At 32.8% G+C, this 23,073-nt stretch overlaps 1 protein-coding gene across 1 annotated transcript; it reads left to right on the forward strand.

Moving 5' to 3' along the window:
- The first annotated feature begins 446 nt into the window (after positions 1–446).
- On the forward strand, positions 447–5,762 carry LOC107623812 (BURP domain protein RD22). Its single transcript, XM_088483095.1, has 5 exons — positions 447–605; positions 1,081–1,189; positions 2,482–2,664; positions 4,209–4,598; positions 4,983–5,762. Exons 1-5 carry the CDS (start codon positions 564–566, stop codon positions 5,402–5,404), a joined length of 1,146 nt encoding a protein of 381 aa, XP_088339221.1. The 5' UTR covers positions 447–563; the 3' UTR covers positions 5,405–5,762.
- Positions 5,763–23,073: the final 17,311 nt, after the last annotated feature.

A 23,073-nucleotide genomic window follows, 5' to 3' on the forward strand; every position in this document is an offset into this window, starting at 1 on the left:
GTTTTTTTTTTAAAGATAATAAAAATTGAACTCTAATTTTTTCGGTGATAAAAATTTATGATACTACTTTTAAAAAAAAAACTTAGATAATAAAAAAAGATACATTATATTTTTAACAATAATAAAAATTAATATCGACAATAAAAACCAATATCGATAATAAATAGAAAAAAAAATTCATATACATATAAAGACATTATTTATTTATTATCACTCTCCATGTATGTACATACGTGTCAATCAATATGTGTACCTACTTACACAAAGACACTAAATGAGATTTTAAAGTTAGAGAAGCGGAGACAGTTGAAGTTATTAAACACAGTATGATAAATTTGGTAGTAAGTTGCTGTTCAAACGACATGATTCTAGAACCCCACCTCCTTGATTAATTAATTAAGTTATTATCATTCCTACATTAATATTAATATTTTAATAATATCTTTAGCATATAAATATATAGATAGTGTAAGGAAGGGACATTCATTCATCACCTTCTTTTATATATCATCTCATCAAAGCACTTGTTGGTTTCAGCTTTAATTTCCTTCATTCCCAACAACATGGACTTTCCTCTTCTACTTCCCATCTTTGCTATACTTAATGTGAGAGCTTAATACTACTTCCTTTTTTTCTTCTTTTTATTTGTTTCACTTTTATTTGTGTAAGTGATGAAGGGAATCATTATTTGGAGTGAGTGCAAGTTCAAATATACTATTACGTATTATATATATATAGTTCAAGTTCATATGCTCATGCTCAGATCAATTTGTTACTTTTTTTAGAAAGCTTTAATTTCAAACTACAATTTTTAGTTGAATTCTTTCTATTACAAGAGTATTAAGGATAGTAAATTTTGTGATTTATATTTATTAATTAGTTATTATTAATATTTTTAATAATATAAAATTATATTTAATAATATGAGATTTTTTTTTTACTAGTTAAGTACGGACCAAATTTTAATAAAAATATTGGTCTCTAAATTTTCTCATAGTCTATATTATTTGTTTATTGTTTATGGTAGAATACTAGAATAGTTTATGATTATTTTAATAATGTAATAATTAATTATTTCAGTTAGTTGTGGGAGCAACCCATGGTGGTGCCTTATCTCCTGAACTTTACTGGAAGTCAGTGCTTCCCACAACACCCATGCCAAAAGCCATCACTAATATCTTGCACCCTGGTAACTCTTCATACTCTATCTTCAAACTATATATACACTATACTCCATTTTAAATTAATTATTTTTTATTTTTATTTTTATTTTATTACAAATTAAGTTTCATTTTTTAATTTCGAAAAATGATTAATTATTTTTTACATATTATATCCTACTCAATTATTAAACAGAAAAGTACAATTAGAAGAAGAAGAAGACTAATAGAAAGAGAAAATAATATTAGATATATTTTTGTCTTTCTCTTTTAATTATTTATATTTTCAATAAAATTTAATAATTATCTTAATACTTGTATACAACTGAAAAGAGACTGTTAGTTGAAAATACTAAGTATATAACTATATATAGTATATGTTATTCATTTATATATATTATTACTCAGATTCATATTATATATAATTTTTTTATTTCATGGTAAAATATTTTTCTAAAAAATAATGGAAATATTTTTTATTTCTAATAATAGTAATTAATATTGTCTAAATAATAAAACTTGTAAGGAATGTAAAGTTATGGATATACACTATTAACAAAAATCATTTTTAATAGAAATAATATATTGATTATTATATATATCTTATTTATTTTATATTTTTATAATTATTATGTATTTTTTGTTATTATTACATATTATAATGATAATTATATATTTTTTGTGACTATTAAAAAAGATCTTTACTAATAATTATTATTATTACTACATATTATAATAGTAATTATATATATAGTTGCACAGTAGATAAAAATATTTGGAATTTAGATCATTTAAATTTTATATTTTATTTTAAAGAGTAAAATTTTTACTATTTATTTCATAAATAAAATTAAGAGAAAAAAAATTTAAAATTTAAAGGATTTAAATTTAAACATTTGTTATTAAAGTTTGAAAATCGCATATTGATAATAAATCATTGGAATTTTTTTAATTTTTTTTTACTGTTTTTTATTTATAAATTTATACTCTGTCTTTTTTTTTTTGTCAAAAGAAAAAGTAAAGGACAGTATATAAAAATATGCACTGTACATCGTATATGAATTTTAATTACTAGTTATCAATTTTTAATTACTGCAAAGAAATAAGAGAAATGCTAGGAGGACAGTAATTTTTGTGATTTGTAGCCATCAAATAGTCATCAATGATGATTTTAATGGTGTGAGATTGGTGTGAAATTTCATCTAATGATTCACTTTTTTTTGCTGGTTACATGCTGCCCAAAATTTAACAAAGTTGCTGGTTCCTAGACTTTTCCAAGAAATAATTAAGAATGAGATTAATTGTTAAACTTCATTTGCAGACTGGAGGGAAGAGAAAGGCACATATGTGGGTGTAGGGAAAGGCGGTGTGAACGTGCAAGCAGGGAAAGGAAAGCCCGGGGGCACTGCAGTCAACGTTGGCCACGGAGGGGTCAACGTTAACACCGGAAAAGGGACCAATGTCAACGTTGGTGGCAAAGGTGGAGTTAGTGTCCATGCCCCAGGTACAAATACACATGAATTGTGTGTAAAGTCAAAGGAAGACACTTCCATAAGAACGTCTTTTTTTTTTAGGATATTTTTTAATAATTAAAATTTAACACATATAATTAAGTAAATTATATTATTTTTGTCAAAATTAGGTTAGACAAATTAATTTAATCGAAAAAAAGTGAATCAAATTTTGAATCGGTCTAAATTAATATTATTTTTTTTATAAAAAATGATTTCAATATTCCTATTATAGAAAATGACTAAAATACTCTTATTATATATATTAGTTTTAAGAATTTTAAATTTTAGTCTTTTTTTTTTTCTGTCGACATAGGATTAGAATTTAAAGTTTTTAAAATATATATATATATATATATATATATATATGAGTATTTTAGTTATTTTTTATAATAAGGATATTGTAGTTATTTTTTATAAAAAAATATTAACTTAGATCGATTTAAAATTTAATTTATTAATTTTTTGGCTAAACTGATTTGTTCGATCTAATTTTAATTAAAATAACACAATTTAATTGATTATATGTATTAAATTTTAATTTTTAAAAAATATTTTTAAAAGAAGACATTTATGACATATTTATCTAAGTGGCTCCCAAATTCAAAATAGGATAATTTTATTATAGTAATATAGAGAGTGAACTTGTGTAAAGACTCTGAGAGAGTTAAGATTGCTTATTTTATAACAAAAATAATATTAAAAAAAAAGAAAATATTACGTGCAAAAGTACATTTCTCACAAGATTAACTTAATTTTCTTAAATCTTTGTTATATGTAAATAATAGGTAAAAATTATATTCTTTTTATAGTATAAAAGATAATAAAAATATTATGGAAAAGTATAGGAAGATAATAAGAATGTGAATAATGGATATGTCAAATGTTCAATTCAATAGGTATGCAGATGATTATGTTGATCTTTAGTTAAATAGTTATTCTTTTTTATTCGATTTACTTATGCACAGTTAATAATTATTAGATTTCAATTTAGTTATCTTAATATTAGGGTTTAGGAAGTAATTTAGGTAAAATATTTTTTTTACTTTATTGAGTCAATTCTAAAATCTATTATTCAAAAAAATTATTGTCTACCTAACAAAATCAAAATATTATTTATACATTAAAATCAACTACAAAAATTAATTATAAATATACATATTGTTTAACTTATTTTTAATATATATTTATATTTCAATATATATTTTATATTAATAATTAATTTTAATACATATTTAGTATTTTTAAATAATTAAAATTTTTAAATAATTTAATATATTTAATTAAATTATTAATTTTATATAAACTAACAATGCATACATAAATATATATTATTTAATTTATTTTTAATATATATTTTATACTAATAACTAATTTTCAAATAAAGAGAAGTACACGCAAACGTTCGATATTTTTATCTCCTCTTATTTTTTATAATCGTTTTTAATATAAAAAAGAAAACGTTTTACGCATAAGTAAATAAAGCATATATATAAGATCCGAATAATAAGTAATAAGCGTGTTACTTGTGAGTCAGGGAAGCATGGTGGTACAAATGTGAATGTAGGGGGAGGAAGAGGAGTATCAGTGAACACAGGCCATGGCCATAAGGGGAAGCCTGTGTATGTTGGAGTTGGACCAAATTCTCCATTTATTTACCGCTATGCTGCTTCTGAGACCCAGTTGCATGATGACCCCAACGTCGCACTCTTCTTCTTACAAAAGGATTTGCATCCCGGAACCAAATTCAACCTCCACTTTACCAAGACCACCGACGATGCCGCCGCCTTCTTGCCCCGCCAAGTGGCAGACTCGCTACCCTTTTCATCCAACAAAGTGGAAGATGTTTTCAGCAAGCTCTCCGTGGATCCTCAATCAGATGAAGCTAATGCCATCAAGAACACCATCAAGGAATGTGAGGAGCCAGGTAAAACATGTTTCCATTAAACGGCTATTTCAAATTTAAAATTATTTCAAAATTATGATTCTATAGTATATAGTAATTTGAATTTGAATTTTAATAAACTAAATTTGAATTTCAAAATCCACATGATATGTAGCTCTTTATTTAATGTATTTAAATACGTATCTTATATTAGTGTAGTTGATTTAGTAGTACACACTAAAAATTACTATCAAATCTATTATATATATATATATATATATATATATATATATATATATATATATATATTATTTTTAATATATATTTTATGCGAATTGGCTTGGCATAATGAATCTTTAAAAAATTCAAATTCCAATTTATATATTCTAATGTTATTATATATTTATTTTATCATTATGTTACCAGGGATTAAAGGCGAAGAGAAGTATTGTGCAACTTCGTTAGAATCTATGGTAGATTTTAGCACTTCAAAACTTGGAAAAAATATTGATGTAGTGTCCACCGAAATAAGCAAAGAAACAAAGCTGCAGAGTTATAACGTTGCACCGGGTGTAAAGAAGATAAACCATGAAAACAAAGCTGTTGTGTGCCACAAACAAAATTACCCTTATGCTCTGTTTTATTGCCACAAAACAGAAACTACTATGGCTTTTAAGGTGCCTTTGGAGGGTGCTGATGGAAGCAGAGTTAAAGCCGCCGCCGTCTGCCACACCGATACCTCTGGATGGAACCCCAAGCATTTGGCTTTTCAAGTGCTGAAAGTTAAGCCTGGAACACCAGTGTGCCACTTCCTTCCTGAGGATCATGTTGTCTGGGTTTCCAAGTAAATGTGCCATTTAATTTGTGTAAGCTTATGAATAATAACTAGTATCATATTACCGGTGTAACATTTGCTATAGAACTTGATTTGAATGCTTTTTTTTTTTTTTGTGGAATTCGTATAGTAGTTATCTGCATAAAAATGTTTTTACGTAAAAATGATAGTTAAGATGATATTAACACGTTGTAATTTTAATAGTTATTGGCTATCATTTTTACACATAAAAATATTTTTATGTAAATAGCTACCATTACATATATATAATCTTGCTAGTGTTTTGTGTGGTTTTCTTGCACATTACCTAGCTTATTATTATGTAGAATTTAGATATGATATATGATATATCATCGTATGTATTTTATGAATATTTATACTTCATATTAGATGATATATTAATTATTGTGGCTTCATCATTATTGTTCTCCTACAGATATGCATGGAAAACTGTTATTAAAAAATCTCGTGTAAATTTGGCTGTGTATTCTCCTGAAAAAAAAATACACACACACGCACGCTCACAACTCACAAGTATTAAAAGTGATTTATTTCTTGATTCAAAATTCCATTATAAATCAAATAATATTCAATCCAATCCAATTTACTTTAAATAGTTTTAATTCTGATAGGTTTTTTCATTCAGTTGGCTTTAAATACTCCTTTGTTTTTGCAATAATAGATCAATAGTAGGAGTTAGGATATAACTTCACCTAATATCTTAAACTCTCTACTACCAATTGTTCAACCCTGCTTTTCCTAATGTAATATAATTATGGTTGAATTGCTCTTAGTTAACTATAATTGCATCTTGATAACTCAAGTGCAACGACCCTCCTAATTAGATTAATCAGGTTAATGCTTAACTCTAATTTAAATCTAAATTATTAGTGATAAATAACTAGAATTTATAAGACCACATAATAAGCATGCACATCCTCGACAGCCTATACTTTAACTTATGGCAATTATTTGTTTAACTTATTATTCTAATAGATTTATTTGCATTCATCAATTAGAAACATGAATTAATTCTTAGGCTACGTTCATGGCTCCTAAAAAGAAATCATTAACAAATAAAATAATTGCATAATTTATTAAATTTAATAAATAAAAGAAAAACTAAAGTTTAATAGAATAATTCAAAAGGATCAATCTATCCTAACAACCTAAAACAAACTTAGCAAGGAAGAGAGAAATAAGAACACAATAGAATTTATGATGAGAGTAAAAGTTGAAAATGTAAAACACCCCAATCCTCTATTTATAGGAAACAAAAATCATATGCTTTCCCTCTAAGTTATTTTTATCATATCTTTCAACTCAAATATTCTTTCATTTTTTTTAGATCTTATTTTCTAAATCTTTTCTAGTTTTAATTTTACATCCCTACAAAACTTGATAAAAATGAATCTATCTTCAATCATCATAAGAAACAATTAATCAAAATCTTTTATCTTTCTCTTGAAATTAAATTATACATATGAAACTATTCAAAATAAATGAAAATAGATATCATTTTAAATCTTAAATTTTAAATCATTTATTCTCTTTTTTTTACGAATTATTTATACTTTAGAATAAGCTATTATATTATTAAATAATATTATGCATTAATTAAAATATATTTTATAATAAATAATGCAATTATCTATCTATTATTCTTCAAGATAGATAAAATATGTAAGTGATGGATCTTCATTTTAACTATCACTTGAAGATTACATTAATCAATACAATAAAAGTATGTGAATTTACCAATTCAAGAGATTAAAAGTGTTTCTGCCATTAGAAGTAACCCTTACGCATTGTGTTATCTAGTAATGCCATAACCCTAAATTCTACTTGTCGACACTTCCCTATAGCGTCACCATTGCCAACATTATTTTAATATGCCACATTATTTTTAAAATTAAGAAGGTGTGTGCTATATATGTGCTATGATACTTGAGCTTTATTATTTCAGCCCGCTAGAACTACAGAGAAAGCGACACGTGAACACTGGACGAGTACAATTCGGGTTCTGTGAGCTTCAATTTAGCTGAAGATATTACTGTGGGTTAGGTGTTAAGCATGGTTTTTGTAATAATTTTATTTTTGGTATTGTAATACAATTATTATTACTTGTAGGGAGTAAACTTTGGACCATTAGTTAGTTGGGCTGGACCATCACATGTATTGGTCTTTAATTTTTTTTTTGAATATATATCTAAACAAAACTTTAAAAAAATTTTCGAATATTTTTTTTAAAAAATTTTATTAAATTGAGATATCTGAAACTTTACAAAAATAAGACATATAAATTTCTACCTTAATAAGATTTATTATTTTTATTTGGACAAATAAATTCTCAAAAATATGACGAAAAGACTTATAGATCTTTTATAAAGTTCAGAGACTTCGATGCAATAATTTTTTTTGTGTGCGCGAAAAATTGTCAAAGCATACATAGCATATAACATAGTTTGGGTAAAGTCAGTTAAAAATATTGTTAAGAGTTATTTAAAAAAACTATTATGATTAATTAGTAGTTATAGATATTTTGAGCAAGATTCAAGGCTCTTGTGTGTGTATATATATATATATATATCAGGTCCTTGTACTGGTGTAATATAATGCTTTTATTAGAATCATATGAAAAATATTATTCAAGAAACAAGAATTCTCTCCCTACGTTTTCTGTTCTTTTATTTGTTGTCGTTAATCACTTTCAGTTCTTAATTTCTTCTTCTCAAGAAATCACAACATGGTATCAAGAGTCTAATCTAGATCCATACATGTTTTAAACTTAAATCCATGTAAAGTGATCATGGACGAATTTTTGTCAAAGTCTTTTACTATTTTTTTCACTGAACATGGCATTTATTATCGTTTATCATGTCTTTATACTCATTAACAAGGTAGTGTTGAGAGAAAATATAGATACATCACTGAAACAGGATTATCCTTCTTGTTACGACATCTATGTCTCTTAAATTCTAGGATTTTGCTTTTGTTATAGCTGTATACCTTGTAAATAGATTGTCTACATTAATTTTATATTTCAAAAGTCCATATGAAATGTTATTTAATAAGAAACATGATTATGAATTTTTTTTGAGAATTTTTGGATGTGCTTGTTATCCTTTACTTAGACCTTACAACAAAAGAAAATTTGACTATAAATGTCTCTCAAAAGATGAAAAGATATATTTAGCAAGAAATGTAACTTTTGATGAATCTATTTTTTCTTATAACTCTCTATTTACAACATCTTCTTCTCCTAGTACCTCTCTTCAGTCTTAGATGAAATCTAATACTTCAGTCTTACCTTTACCTTCAATATCTAAAATTCCAAAAATTTCTAGCAATTCTCATACTATTCACATCCCTTATCCTGAACCAGAATCTCTTAGAAAAACTATTCCTCTTCACCACAATGATATTGTCCCTAATCCTAAGCTCCACTCTGATCCAATTACTAGCCAATCCACCAACACACCTTTATCCCCTAACCTTGACTCTTCTACGTCCAAAAAGCTTAGAAAAAATCATAGAAAGCAAATCAACTCATCCAAATTTAGAAACTATTGACCAACACAACTCTAAACTACCAAACCAATCTAACTTGATCCTAATTTCTGGTATAGAAATTAGGTTTTCTCACCAACATCCTCTCCTCCTCATACCTCTATCAATATACATCCTATGACCACACGTACTAAAATAGGAACACTCAAGTCTAGAACTTTTTTAGCCACATCATCCACTCCAAACACTGACCTGCTGTATCATACACCAAAAAATGTCCAACAAGCCTTGAGTTGTCTTTATTAGAAGAAAACAATGAACAATAAGTTTTCAACACTTCAAAGATGCTAAACGTAAACTCTAGTTAATTCTTCTCCTCATGCAACCATAGTTGGTTGTAAATGGGTCTTTGCTATCAAGAAAAAATCCAATGAAAAAATTCTTAGTTACAAGGCTCGCCTTGTGGCGAAGGAATTTCACCAAATTAAAGTAGACTATGAAGAGATCTACAGTCCTGTGGTGTGTCCAACCACAATTAGAATCATAATCACTGTTGCTCTCATCCAAGGATAGGACATGAGACAATTTGATTTTAACAACGCTTTCTTGAATGGAAAACTTCATACATAGTTATCAGCACCGAACCGGCAATCGACCCGGCCAGGTCACTGGGTCACTGGGTCACTAGTTTAATCGGTAGGTCACAGGTTCAACCGGTTGATCTGATCATAATTAAATAATTATATAAAATTTTATTTTTTATATCAAATTAACTTATTTTCTAATACATTAATTAATTAGTATCTATTACATTATTCAAATATATGTTAAAAAATATTAATATTAATAGATGTCATATAATTATCAATAACAAAAATATATCATGATTAATAAAAAAATTTTACTTATCTTTTTTAATTTATAGATATTTAACAAAGTTTAATTTTTATTTTAATAATTATATATAATTAAAAAATAATTAATTTAAAAAAATTAAATATAAAATAAAAAATAAATTAAATTAATATGAACACTATTCATTAGAATAAAAAGATAAAAAATATCTTAAGTTACTAATTAGGATATGTCTAAAGAAAATTCTAAGGTGCTGAGGGAAAGATTCTTCAACACCTGCAGATTGCACGTGTCATGGATGGGTGTATTCTGCATGGCTCAGTAGAAGCAGGAAGGAGCAGGTACAGGTCCCCAATGACAGATGATGAAGGTGACACTTGATATTAATTAGTTGATCTAATTAAAGTGATCAAAATTTTAATTGAGTATTTGCGTAGTGAGCCACACGCAGGGTTTTAAATGGAGTGGTGTGGACCTAAATTTTTTGCTTGATAGGTTTTGGATCGTAACCTTTATTATTCTGAATGGAGTGTGGTAGTTAGATGTTGATTTTGAGGTTTGAGTTGGATTTGAAGAAAGTTGGCTGGACTAGTGGTGGTAGGCCCAAAAGTGTACTTGGGCTATGTTAAGAAAGTAGTTATGGAATACAAAAAAATAAATAAATAAAAGAAAAGTTGTGATGGAAGTTGCATGAAAGAGTATAGAGATAAAGAACGTTGCATGAAGGAAAGAATGAAGTAGTATTTGGCCGTCACACTGGGAAAAAAAAAGAAGTATGTGGCTGTCTTGAATATTATTAATTTCATGTGTTATAATATTATTAATTTAAAACACTATTTAGAGTTATACTTATAACATATTCAATTTGTTAGATATTTTGTATAGTTTTCATGTATTATTATTCCTTTAATAAAATGTTTTTTGTTCAAAATGTAATTTATTTTAACTAATCCATAATTTTATTTCTATGTTCATGTTTTCGTTGGTTTTTTAAGATATTGTTGAGATTTGCTATGTCATTGTAGGTTATTTAAAATTTGATGTTGGGACTGGTTATATATTTTCAATTTTGTTAATTTACAAAACCGCAAATCCAATCCAATCCAAACCGCTCAAAATTGGATTGGATTGGATTGAAATTTTTTTAAAAAAAATATCCAATCCAAACCGCACCACAAGTAAAATAAGTGTTCGGATCGGATGAGTTTTCGACTCAAAATTGGTTCAAACCGCACCGCCAAAACCGCTAGTTGCTGGTGGTGAAATGACAAGGTTATCATGTTAGTTCTTGTCTCCGATTTGTGTACCCTCGTTCTGTCAACCCTGTCGTAGTGTTTACGTTCCCTCAAGCCTTCCTTGTTACAAAAAAACCTATACCTAACCAAATTTCCCTCACAGTCTTTTCCGGAGTCACCCTTTCGCACCCCGAATCCATGCAGTTTTCGAAACCCCCGATAGAACTCATATGCATTATCAACGCTGACCTATACCTTCTTCAGGAAGTCATCCACACTCATTCCAACGAGGTCTTCCAACTCCAAACATTCATCCTCGTACGCATCACTTTCACTCCCTCCACAATCAGCATCCTCCTCGCTCAGAGTCACCTCCATTGAAATACTCTACCTAATTAATTATTATATACCTCAAGGAATTTCCCACACAATGAAAATTGAACACAACACACAGGCTTACGACAAAAACAAAACATCACTAAGCAATCAATCACCTCTTCCAAATATAACCTTAGTACAAAACAAAATAACTTTCACTATAAACATTGATGACAAAATTGATTTCTGAAACATCAAAAAAAGTTTTGACAAGGTTCAAAATTTGAGCATTTGTGACAACAATTTTGACTCCTGAAACAAAACAAAAAACAACATAACAACATCCAGAGTTTGAGCACCCAATTATTCTAATTTCACATGCAATCAACTTACTAAGTTTCTAAAACCTAGAAATTATAAAGCCATCCAGTGACATGGTTAAAGCACTTCATCAAACATGTTGAGTGTAGTAAAATTAAAACAAAATAAGAGAATTCAAAGCTTAACATCAATGTGATACAGAAGAGAACATAACTACAGTATACTTTAATTCAATCTATTGAAAAAAAACCAACCTACTACTAAATCAAAAACTTACTTATTGTAATAGAAATCAGAAGTTGCAGAGTTTGAACCAGAGTATTCCTCTTGTTTGGGTGTATTGTGTGGTGGCGGGCATTGGGAAACTCACCTAGGTGACAAAAGAGAGTAGTTTGACGGCCAGGTGGAGCGCTCAGTTAGGTCCCAGCATTGGCAGGCGAGAGGCGTCGCTTCCGGACGACCAGGAATGCGAACTCGAACTGTGAAAAGCGACTGAACGTGAACGGCGAACGCCGGGTGAACGTCAGTAGCGAAGAACAGGCACAAAGACGACCTTTGAATGAAGACGCGAATGTGAACGGCAAAAAGATGCCGGCTAAAGCGCGACTGAGAAGACAACGACGACGGAGGCCGAGCTGGAAGTAGCAGCTGTGATCGGTGACTACGAAGACAAGTTGAAGACTTCGATCATGAGGGAAGCTACATAGATAGATGGCCGGCGAACTTTGATCTCGACGTAAGCTACGGCTAGGATTTCAATTTGGTACTAATTTGCTTTGCTTCATACAGGGGGGTTGGGGTGACTTCACAAGTGACGAAGGGTGTGGGGGGTGCTGATTGGTTGGGTTCTCTTTTTTTTTTTGGGTATGAAATTCCCCCCAGGCCCATTCAATTTTTTCACCTAACTGAGGCCCGAACATAAAAAACAAAAAAACAATTATATTACATTATATTTAATTTCCAATTAATTAACTTACTGTTACTTCTTAATCTATTTGTTAACAACTTCGATTCCAGCACTCCTACTGAATTGTGGGACCTTCTGCTGCACCAGCTGCCTTCGACTGCAACACCTGCAGAAGCAATGAATGGTTTAACGAGACACGTGTTCCCACCATGTTGATACATGCAAGATCCACACCTGCTGAAGAATCTTTTTTTCAGCACAGTAGTAGCTCCCTATGTCTAATAGTTAGTAATATATTTATAAAAAGATACAATATAATACAAAGAAAAAACTTGTCCTAGTGGTTTGTGGGCTCCTTTATAACTTGAATGACTCAAGTTTGAACCCTAGCGCCTAGCATATACTCTAAATTTTTGAAATTTTAGTGATGCGCGTGCTGACATCAGCGGATCAATTGGTCCAGTTCAATTCTCGCTTTAGACCGAATTTGACCAAATTTTCCAAATTTGACAAGTTCGTTTGCTTGTTCGGTTAAAATGTTAACCCGGATCAGTTTAGGAACATTGCACCGTTTGTTAAAAATATGCCTCAAACTGTCACATTTACGTTAATCTATATTGATGATATTCTGATTTACAGGTTCAAGCTCTTTAGAAATTGAGTCCATTATTACTAACCCGAATATGATTTTTCCATTAAAGGACTTAAGAAGGTTTTATTATTTTCTGGGTTTAGAGGTAGATTTTGTGCATCATGACAAGGTGTGTCTCACTTAAAGTAAGTATACACAGGAACTTTTAGCTCGATTACATCTGGAACAATCTAAACCCATTCGCATCTTTAGTTATTTTTCTTGTTTTTAATCCTTATTTTCGTAGGATTAATTATAGTTTTATCTTCTAATCTTATTACTTTTTAGTATCTCTTGCTACTAAGATGTTTGCTCAGTATTTTCAAGAAAATACAGTTAAAAATAAATCAAATCAAGGAACAAAACGAAGGATGATCAAAGGAGCAACACACAAAAACTGTGACAAGAGCAGAAGGTGTGCGTATGCATACTAAGGTGCACACCCACACATCAGAGAGTGTGTTTCATTGCATGCGTAGGCATGTGCGCACCAGCCCCAAAATTTGCCTAGTGTGCATACACACACTAAGGTACATACACCCAAGATCAAAATCTTGCACACAGTGTGCCATGCTGGTACAGGGTGTGCCACGCTTAAAGGAAAGAAATTCAGGGCGTGTTATAAGCCCCAAGACATGCCATGCTCAAGAAGAATATGACCTAAGCATTCCACAAGACAGTAGGACGTGCCATGTCCTCCAAGAAAATTTGTCATCGTATGTGTACGCGCACGCTTATATGTACGCACAAATCCGTTTCTCAGTTAGGGGTGCCACGTGCATAGAAGGACGGACCACGCCCCAACTCAAAGCTCAAGAAGGTGTGCTACACAGTGAAGCCAGGATGCCATGCCCTAATCACAAGCTACCTCCCAGTGATTAATCCCTAAAGGCCCGGTTTTAGAGATTCGAATTCAAATTGAAGATTTGAGAAGATTCTTTAATCAAATTAGCTTTCTGTTTTGAATTTCAGGATTTAAATTTATTAGAGATTATCTTAATTACTATGATTACGATAAAAGTAGGTTTTAAATTTTAAATAAGAAGCAACCTAGGTATAAATAAGTGAATTATATTCACAAGTAAAAGGAGCGACGGAGGACACTCCACTTTTGATTTTACAGCAAGCATGAGTCACTAATCCTCTATCAAAGGGTTATAAGCTCTATTTGTGTTTCAATGGTTTATTAATCTAAGTTTTCTTTTAATTTAAAGCTTTGAATTAATTTGTTTATGATTGAGTATTCTGTTCTTCATCAATAAAGGATTAGTAGCATCGACAGGGGTGCTAATCCTGTCTTAGATTTGTTTTCTGATTCGATAGAACTGATTTTCAAATCGTGCTTGAAAACTCTTTCACATAGCTTTTTAAATCAACTTGACGTAGGGGATTTTGTAAGCGTGCGGCAACACATGATTTTTTATTACCCTAGTTTAGGATACCTGACATATAATCCAGATTAGGACAATTCTCGAAAATTATGTTTTCTTTTTAAGAAATTGAATCAGATTTTTTAACTTAACCTTTTTAATTTGTCGATCGACCAAGACATTGGCGGTTGGTTAATTAAAGAGAAACCGAGGAGTTGAGACATCGAAAATTAGTTACTTTAGATTCGTCGTGAACAGAGATTTGCAAACTTTAGAACTAAGTTGATAAGTTTTAATTCTCCTGAGAACATGAACATCTTTTAAACCCTAGACATTCACTCATATTAATTTCTCTCAATTCAACACTCACTTCCTCTTTCGAAGCATTCAGCACTCAAGCGAACTCAATTTCAAGCCTTCTACTTTTCAACAAGTCTCAACAATTCTCCAATCCATGTTTTATTGATCTAATTAGTAATTTGATTCGATATTTGCGTGCTTAATCCTTTAATACTCATGAAAACGATATCCACTCACTGTGGTATTACTTGAACGATCCGATACACTTGCTAATATTCAAGAGCTTCTATTTTCGCTCATTAAAGACCAAGACCAAGACGAAGACAAATTAAACTAAACCAGTTCTACGTAAAGTCAAATGAAGCAACAATTTCGTGCTTTATAAACCGATAACAATACCAAACAAAAACCAAGACAAACTGAATCTAAAACAGTGTGATCTTTCCTTTCTAGTTTATGCCTATTCACTCATAGACTTTTTCAAATAATCTCTCATATAATCATAAACCTTTTCTCTATACTAGGAAGACCCAAACAAAAATAAATATATCAAGATGAAGAAGAAAACACTCAATGTGCTATCTTTTGTTTTATGAATATTTCTCCTTGAGAGTCTTAAAACCTGATTCTTCTTCTTATACCATAAACTTAGCTTTTTGTTAGCAGTTGCAACAAATCAATATTCATAAAGACTTGATACTTTTCTTTCTTTGGCAGTGTCACAAGTTTCTATATTATCTTCATATCTTGCTCTTCATAGTTGATTATTTCCAAACATAATCACACTAGCCATTGATATTGATGAGCGGATAATTTATACGCTTTTTGGCATTGTTTTTAGTATATTTTTAGTATATTTTAGTTAGTTTTTATTAGTTTTTAAATAAAAATCACTTTTCTGGGCTTTACTATGAGTTTGTGTATTTTTCTGTGATTTCAGGTATTTTCTGGCTGAAATTGAGGGACCTGAGCAAAAATCTGATTCAGAGGCTGAAAAAGGACTGCAGATGCTGTTGGATTCTGACATCCCTGCACTCAAAGAGGATTTTCTGGAGCTACAGAAGCTCAATTGGTGCGCTCTCAATTGCGTTGGAAAGTAGACATTCTGGGCTTTCCAGCAATATATAATAGTCCATACTTTGCCTGAGATTTGATGGCCCAAACAGGCATTCCAAGTCAGCTCAAGAATTCTGGCGTTTAACTCCAGAACTGGCACAAAAGCTGGAGTTAAACGCCCAAACTGGCATAAAAGCTAGTGTTTAACTCCAAGAAATGTCTCTACACATGAAAACTTCAATGCTCAGCCCAAGCACATACCAAGTGGGCCCCGGAAGTGGAATTTTACAATAAACACCCTAGCTTGCTCATTTTCTGTAACCCTAGGTCACTAGTTTACTATAAATACTACTTTCAGTGATTTATATTGTACCTCATGACACTTTACACGTTTTTTGTTGTGTTCTCTACGGCATGAGTTTCTAAACCCCATTGTTGGAGGTGAGGAGCTCTGCTGTTCTTCATGAATTAATGCAATTACTACTGTTTTCCATTCTATTACGCTTGCTTCTATTCTAAGATATTCATTCGCACTTCAACTTGATGAATGTGATGATCCGTGACACTCATCATCATTCTCACCTATGAACGCGTGCCTGACAACCACCTCCGTTCTACCTTAGATTGAATGCATATCTCTTAGCCTCATGATTCAAATCAGAGTCTTCGTGATATAAGCTAGAATCATTGGCGGTCATTCTTGAGATTCGGAACGTCTAAACCTTGTCTGTGGTATTTTGAGTAGGATCTGGGAAGGGATGACTGTGACAAGCTTCAAACTCGCGAGTGTTGGGTGTAGTGACAGACGCAAAAGGATCAATGGATCCTATTCCGATATGATCGAGAACCGACAGATGATTAGCTGTGCGGTGACAGCGCATTTGGAACATTTTCACTGAGAGGACGGGATGTAGCCATTGACAACGGTGATGCCCAACATAAATCTTGCCATGGAAGGAGTCTTGCGTGCATGAAGAAGAAGATAGTAGGAAAGCAGAGATTCAGAAGACAAAGCATCTCCAAAGCCTCAACCCGTTCTTCATTACTGCATAACAAGTATTTATTTCATGTTCTTTTACTTTTTACAATTAAATATGAGAATTATTGATATCCTGACTAAGAGTCACAAGATAACCATAGCTTGCTTCAAGCCGACAATCTCTGTGGGATCGACCCTTACTCACGTAAGGTATTACTTGGACGACCCAGTGCACTTGCTGGTTAGTTGTGCGGAGTTGCAAAAGTGTGATTGTAATTTCGTGCACCAAGTTTTTGGCGCCGTTGCCGGGGATTATTCGAGTTTGGACAATTGACGGTTTATCTTGTTGCTTAGATTAGGAATATTTTATTTTTGTTGGTTTAGAGTCTTTTATTTGAGTTTAGTTTTATATTTTAAGTTTGGTGTCAATTGCATGCTGTTATTTTCTTTTAATTTTTTTTCGAATTTGCATGTTCCTAGTTCTTTCTTGATCTTTAAAAATTCTAAGTTTGGTGTCTTCTTTGTTTTTTCTTTAATTTTTCGAAAATATTGTGCTTGATTTTCTAAAAATTTTAATTTTGGTGTTTTTGTTCTTTTATTTACTTAAAAATTTTTTCAAAAATTTGTTCTTGGTGTTCATCTTGATCTTCAAAGTGTTCTTGGTGTTCATCTTGACATTCAAAGTTTTTTTGTTTGTTCTCTGTGTTTTGATCTAAAATTTCTAAGTTTAGTGTAATTTTGTTGTTTTTCTCTTTCCGCATTAAAATTCAAAAATTAAAAAAATATCCCTTCCTTATTTTACTCATAAATTTCAAAATTTTGCATTAATTTAGTCAAAGATTTTCAAAATCATATCTTTCTTTTTAGTCAAGTCAATATTCTAATTTCAAAAATTGATCTTTTCAAATCTTTTTCAAAATAATTCTCAATCATATATTTTTAATTGCTCATTTCAAAATCTTTTTAATTAATTAATTAATTCAGTTTTCAATTTGCTTTTATTTTATTTTATTTTTGTTTTCGAAATTTTATTTTATTTTCCATTTATTCTACTTATTATTTTCGGTTACTTTTAAACAAAAAAAAAATATAATTCATATCAATTCCCTTTTCTCCATCATGGACATAAGTGGAAGTGAACAGTCCAGAAGGACTCTGGGGTCATATGCTAACCCCATTACAACTGCATATGGGAGTAGCATCTGTATACCTCCCATCAAAGCAAGCAGCTTTGAGCTAAATCCTCAACTCATTATCATGGTGCAGCAAAATTGCTAGTATTCTGGTCTTCCACAGGAAGAATCTACTGAGTTTCTGGCACAGTACGAGATAAAAAAAGTGGATCAGGATGTCTACAGATTATTATTATTTCTATTTGCTGTAAAAGATCAAGCTAAGAGGTGGTTAAATAACTAACCCACATCAAGCATAAAAACATGGAGACAATTAACAGACAAATTCCTGAATCAATTTTACCCTCCAAGAAGGATGACACAGCTAAGGATGGACATCCAAGGCTTTAAACAAGAGGATCATGAATCCCTTTATAATGCCTGGGAGAGGTACAGAGGGATGCTGAGAAAATGCCTTTCTGAAATATTTTCAGAGTGGGTACAGTTAGACATCTTCTACTATGGGCTTACAGAAAAAGCTCAGATGTCCCTAGACCACTCAGCTGGTGGATCTATACACATGAGAAAAATAATTGAAGAAGCTCAAGAGCTCATAGATATAGTTGCTAGAAATCAACATCTGTACTCAAACAGTGAGTCCTCCATAAAAGAAAAGGCTATGATAGTAACTACTGATCCTAATCCTCAAAAACAGATTGTTGAACTTAATCAGCAATTACCTATTATGACAAAATAATTAGCAGAATTCAAAGAGATGCTCCAAGACACTAAAAATGCTAACAAGAATATAGAAGCACAATTGAATCAGACAAGACAGCAGCTATCTAAACAGATAACAGAAGAATGCCAAGCTGTCCAACTAAGGAGCGGAAGACATTGAATAACTCAGCTCAAAGTAGCAAAAAGTCAAGAAAGGAACAAATGATAGAGGATGACCAAACCACTACCCAAAATCCCTCTGAGGACATTAAGAGCCCAGAGAGGAACAACTCTGGCGTTCAAATGCCAGAAAGGGGGGGAAAAACTGGCGTTAAACGCCCAATGGATGCCCAAATCTGGCGTTCAAACGCCAGAAAAGGGTGGGAACCTGGCGTTAAATGCCCATTCAGCCCCCTCCTGGCGTTCAAACGCTAATGAGGGATCAGACACCTGCAAGTGCTGATAGTAACCCCTCTAAGAAGGCTTCTCCAACCACTTCTATAGGGAATAAACCTGCAGTAACTAAGGTTGAAGAATATAAAGCCAAGATGCCTTATCCTCAGAAGCTCCGCCAAGCAGAACAGGATAAACAATTTGCCCGCTTTGCAGACTATCTCAGGACTCTTGAAATAAAGATTCCGTTTGCAGAGGCACTTGAGCAAATACCCTCTTATGCTAAGTTCATGAAAGAGATCTTAAGTCATAAGAAGGATTGGAGAGAAATTGAAAAAGTGTTTCTCACTGAAGAATGCAGTGCAGTCATTCTGAAAAGCTTACCAGAGAAACTTCAAGATCCAGGAAGCTTTATGATACCATGCACATTAGAGGGTGCTTGTACCAAGACAGCCCTATGTGACCTTGGAGCAAGTATTAACCTAATACATGCATCTACTTTTAGAAAGCTTGGCTTGACTGAAGAAGTCAAACCAACCCGAATATGTCTTCAACTTGATGATGGCTCCATTAAATACCCATCAGGCATCATTGAGGACATGATTGTCAAGGTTGGGCCATTTGCCTTTCCCACTGACTTTGTAATGCTGGAAATGGAGGAGCACAAGAGTGCAACTCTCATTCTAGGAAGACCTTTCCTAGCAACTGAATGAACTCTTATTGATGTACAAAAAGGGGAAGTGACCCTGAGAGTCAATGAGGATGAGTTCAAGTTAAATGCTGTCAAAGCTATGCAGCATCCAGACACAGCAAATGACTGCATGAGCACTGATATTATTGACTCTTTGGTGGAAGAGATCAATATGACTTAAAGTCTTGAATCAGAGCTAGAGGACATCTTTAAAGATGTTCAGCCTGATCTGGAGGAATCAGAGGAAATAAAAGAACCTCTGAAGATCCCTCAGGAAGAGGAGAAACCTCCTAAACCCGAGCTCAAACCACTACCACCATCCCTGAAATATGCATTTCTGGGAGAGGGTGACACTTTTTCAGTGATCATAAGCTCTGCTTTAAATCCACAGGAAGAGAAAGCACTAATTCAAGTGCTAAAGACACACAAGACAGCTCTTGGGTAGTCCATAAGTGATCTTAAGGGCATTAGCCCAGCAAGATGTATGCACAAGATCCTATTGGAGGATGATGCTAAGCCAGTGGTTCAACCACAGAGGCGGCTAAATCCAGCCATGAAGGAAGTGGTGCAGAAAGAGGTCACTAAGTTACTAGAGGCTGGGATTATTTATCCTATTTCTGATAGCCCCTGGGTGAGCCCTGTCCAAGTTGTCCCCAAGAAGGGAGGCATAACAGTGGTTCATAATGAAAAGAATGAACTGGTTCCCACAATAATAGTTACAGGGTGGCGTATGTGTATTGACTACAGAAGGCTCAATACAGCCACCAGAAAGGATCATTTTCCTTTACCATTCATAGACCAGATGCTAGAGAGACTAGCAGGCCATGAATATTACTGCTTTTTGGATGGCTATTCAGGCTACAACCAAATTGCAGTGGATCCTCAAGACCAAGAGAAAATAGCATTCACATGTCCATCTGGAGTATTTGCTTACAGAAGAATGCATTTTGGTCTGTGCAATGCACCTGCAACCTTTCAGAGGTGCATGCTCTCTATCTTCTCTGATATGGTGGAGAAGTTCCTAGAAGTCTTCATGGATTCTCAGTATTTAGAGACTCATGCAGCTCCTGTCTTGATCATCTAGCACTTGTCTTAAAAAGGTGCCAAGAGACTAACCTGGTCTTAAATTGGGAAAAATGTCACTTTATGGTGACTGAAGGAATTGTCCTTGGGCACAAAATTTCAAGCAAGGGAATAAAGGTGGATCAAGCCAAGGTAGAGGTAATTGAGAAATTACCACCACCTGCCAATGTTAAGGCAATCAGAAGCTTTCTGGGGCATGCATGATTCTATAGGAGGTTCATAAAGGATTTTTCAAAAATTGCAAAACCTCTAAGCAACCTGCTAGTTGCTGACACGCCATTTGTGTTTGACACAGAGTGTTTGCAGGCGTTTGAAACCCTGAAAGCCAAGCTGGTCACAGCACCAGTCATCTCTGCACCTGACTGGACATTACTATTCGAATTAATGTGTGATGACAGAGACCATGCCATTAGTGTAGTGTTGGGACAAAGGCATAACAAGCTTCTGCACGTCATTTACTATGCCAGTCGTGTTCTAAATGACGCACAGAAGAATTACACAACCACAGAAAAAGAGCTGCTTGCAGTCGTTTATGCCATTGACAAGTTTAGATCCTATTTAGTAGGATCAAAAGTGATTGTGTACACTGACCATGCTGCTCTTAAATATCTACTCACAAAGCAGGACTCAAAACCCAGGCTCATAAGATGGGTGTTGCTTTTGCAAGAGTTTGATATAGAAATAAGAGACAGAAAAGGGACAGAGAACCAGGTAGCTGATCACCTGTCCCGGTTAGAACCAGTGGCTGGGGCGTCCCTCCCTTCCACTGAGATCTCTGAGACCTTTTCGGATGAGAAACTCTTTGCCATTCAGGAGGCACCATGATTTGCAGACATTGCAAATTATAAAACTATGAGGTTCATACCCCAGGAGTACAGCAGGATGCAAAAGAAAAAACTAATTTCTGATGCAAAGTACTACTTATGGGATGAACCATATCTCTTTAAGAGATGCGCTGACGGAATGATCCGCAGATGCGTCCCTAGAGATGAGGCACAGAAGATCCTATGGCATTGCCATGGATCACAATATGGAGGACATTTCGGAAGTGAGCGAACAGCCACTAAAGTCCTCCAATGTGGCTTCTATTGGCCTACTCTTTATAGAGATGCCCGAGAGTTTGTGCGTAATTGTGACAGTTGCCAAAGAGCTGGTAACTTGCCTCATGGTTATGCCATGCCTCAACAAGGGATCCTAGAGATCGAGTTGTTTGATGTATGGGATATTGACTTCATGGGTCCTTTCCCACCATCATACTCAAACACTTACATTCTGGTGGCAGTAGCCTACGTATCTAAATGGGTGGAAGCAGTTGCCACACCCACTAATGATACCAAGACTGTGCTGAAGTTCCTCCAGAAACATATTTTCAACAGATTTGGTGTTCCCAGAGTACTAATCAGTGATGGGGGAACCCATTTCTGCAATAAACAGCTTTACTCTGCTATGGTGCGATATGGAATTAGCCACAAAGTAGCAACTCCATATCATCCACAAACAAATGGGCAGGCTGAAGTCTCTAATAGAGAACTAAAGAGAATCCTGGAATGGACGTAATTGTCCGTAGAAAGGATTGGACAAAGAGCTTGGATGATGCTCTGTGGGCATACAGAACAGCATTCAAGACTCCTATAGGAACCTCTCCATACCAGCTTGGATCCTTTTTATCACCCTTGCCTTTTGGTCTAAAGGGGTATTGGCTTTTTCTGCTTGTGTATGGCAAAGCTTGTCATCTGCCCGTGGAACTGGAACATAAAGCCTACTGGGCAACCAGATTCCTAAACATGGATGCTAAGTTAGCTGGTGAGAAAAGATTGCTCCAGCTAAATGAGCTGGAAGAGTTCAGACTCAATGCTTTTGAAAATGCAAAAATTTATAAGGAAAAAGCAAAAAAGTGGTATGACAAGAAATTGTCATCCAGAGTCTTTGAGCCAAGATAAAAAGTTCTACTATTCAACTCTAGGCTCAGATTATTCCCTGGGAAATTAAAATCCCGGTTGAGAGGACCATATGTGATTACAGGAGTGTCACCATATGGATATGTTGAGCTTCAAGATATTGATTCTGACAAAAAATTCATTGTCAATGGACAGAGAATCAAACATTATCTTGAAGACAATTTTGAGCAAGAATGCTCAAAACTGAGGCTTGAATGAAGCTCAGTAAAGGTCCAGCTAAAGACAATAAAGAAGCGCTTGCTG

This window comes from Arachis ipaensis, chromosome B10 (genome assembly GCF_059453495.1).
Source record: "Arachis ipaensis isolate K30076 ecotype BB chromosome B10, ASM5945349v1, whole genome shotgun sequence".
Classification (NCBI taxonomy): domain Eukaryota; kingdom Viridiplantae; phylum Streptophyta; class Magnoliopsida; order Fabales; family Fabaceae; genus Arachis; species Arachis ipaensis.

Bases quoted from the DNA above. Each gene is read 5' to 3' on its own strand.
- LOC107623812 (XM_088483095.1), top strand. From the start codon at position 564: ATGGACTTTCCTCTTCTACTTCCCATCTTTGCTATACTTAAT. The intron at 1,190-2,481 runs GTAACTCTTCAT...CTTCATTTGCAG, and splicing joins CACTAATATCTTGCACCCTG to ACTGGAGGGAAGAGAAAGGC. The intron at 2,665-4,208 runs GTACAAATACAC...CTTGTGAGTCAG, and splicing joins AGTTAGTGTCCATGCCCCAG to GGAAGCATGGTGGTACAAAT.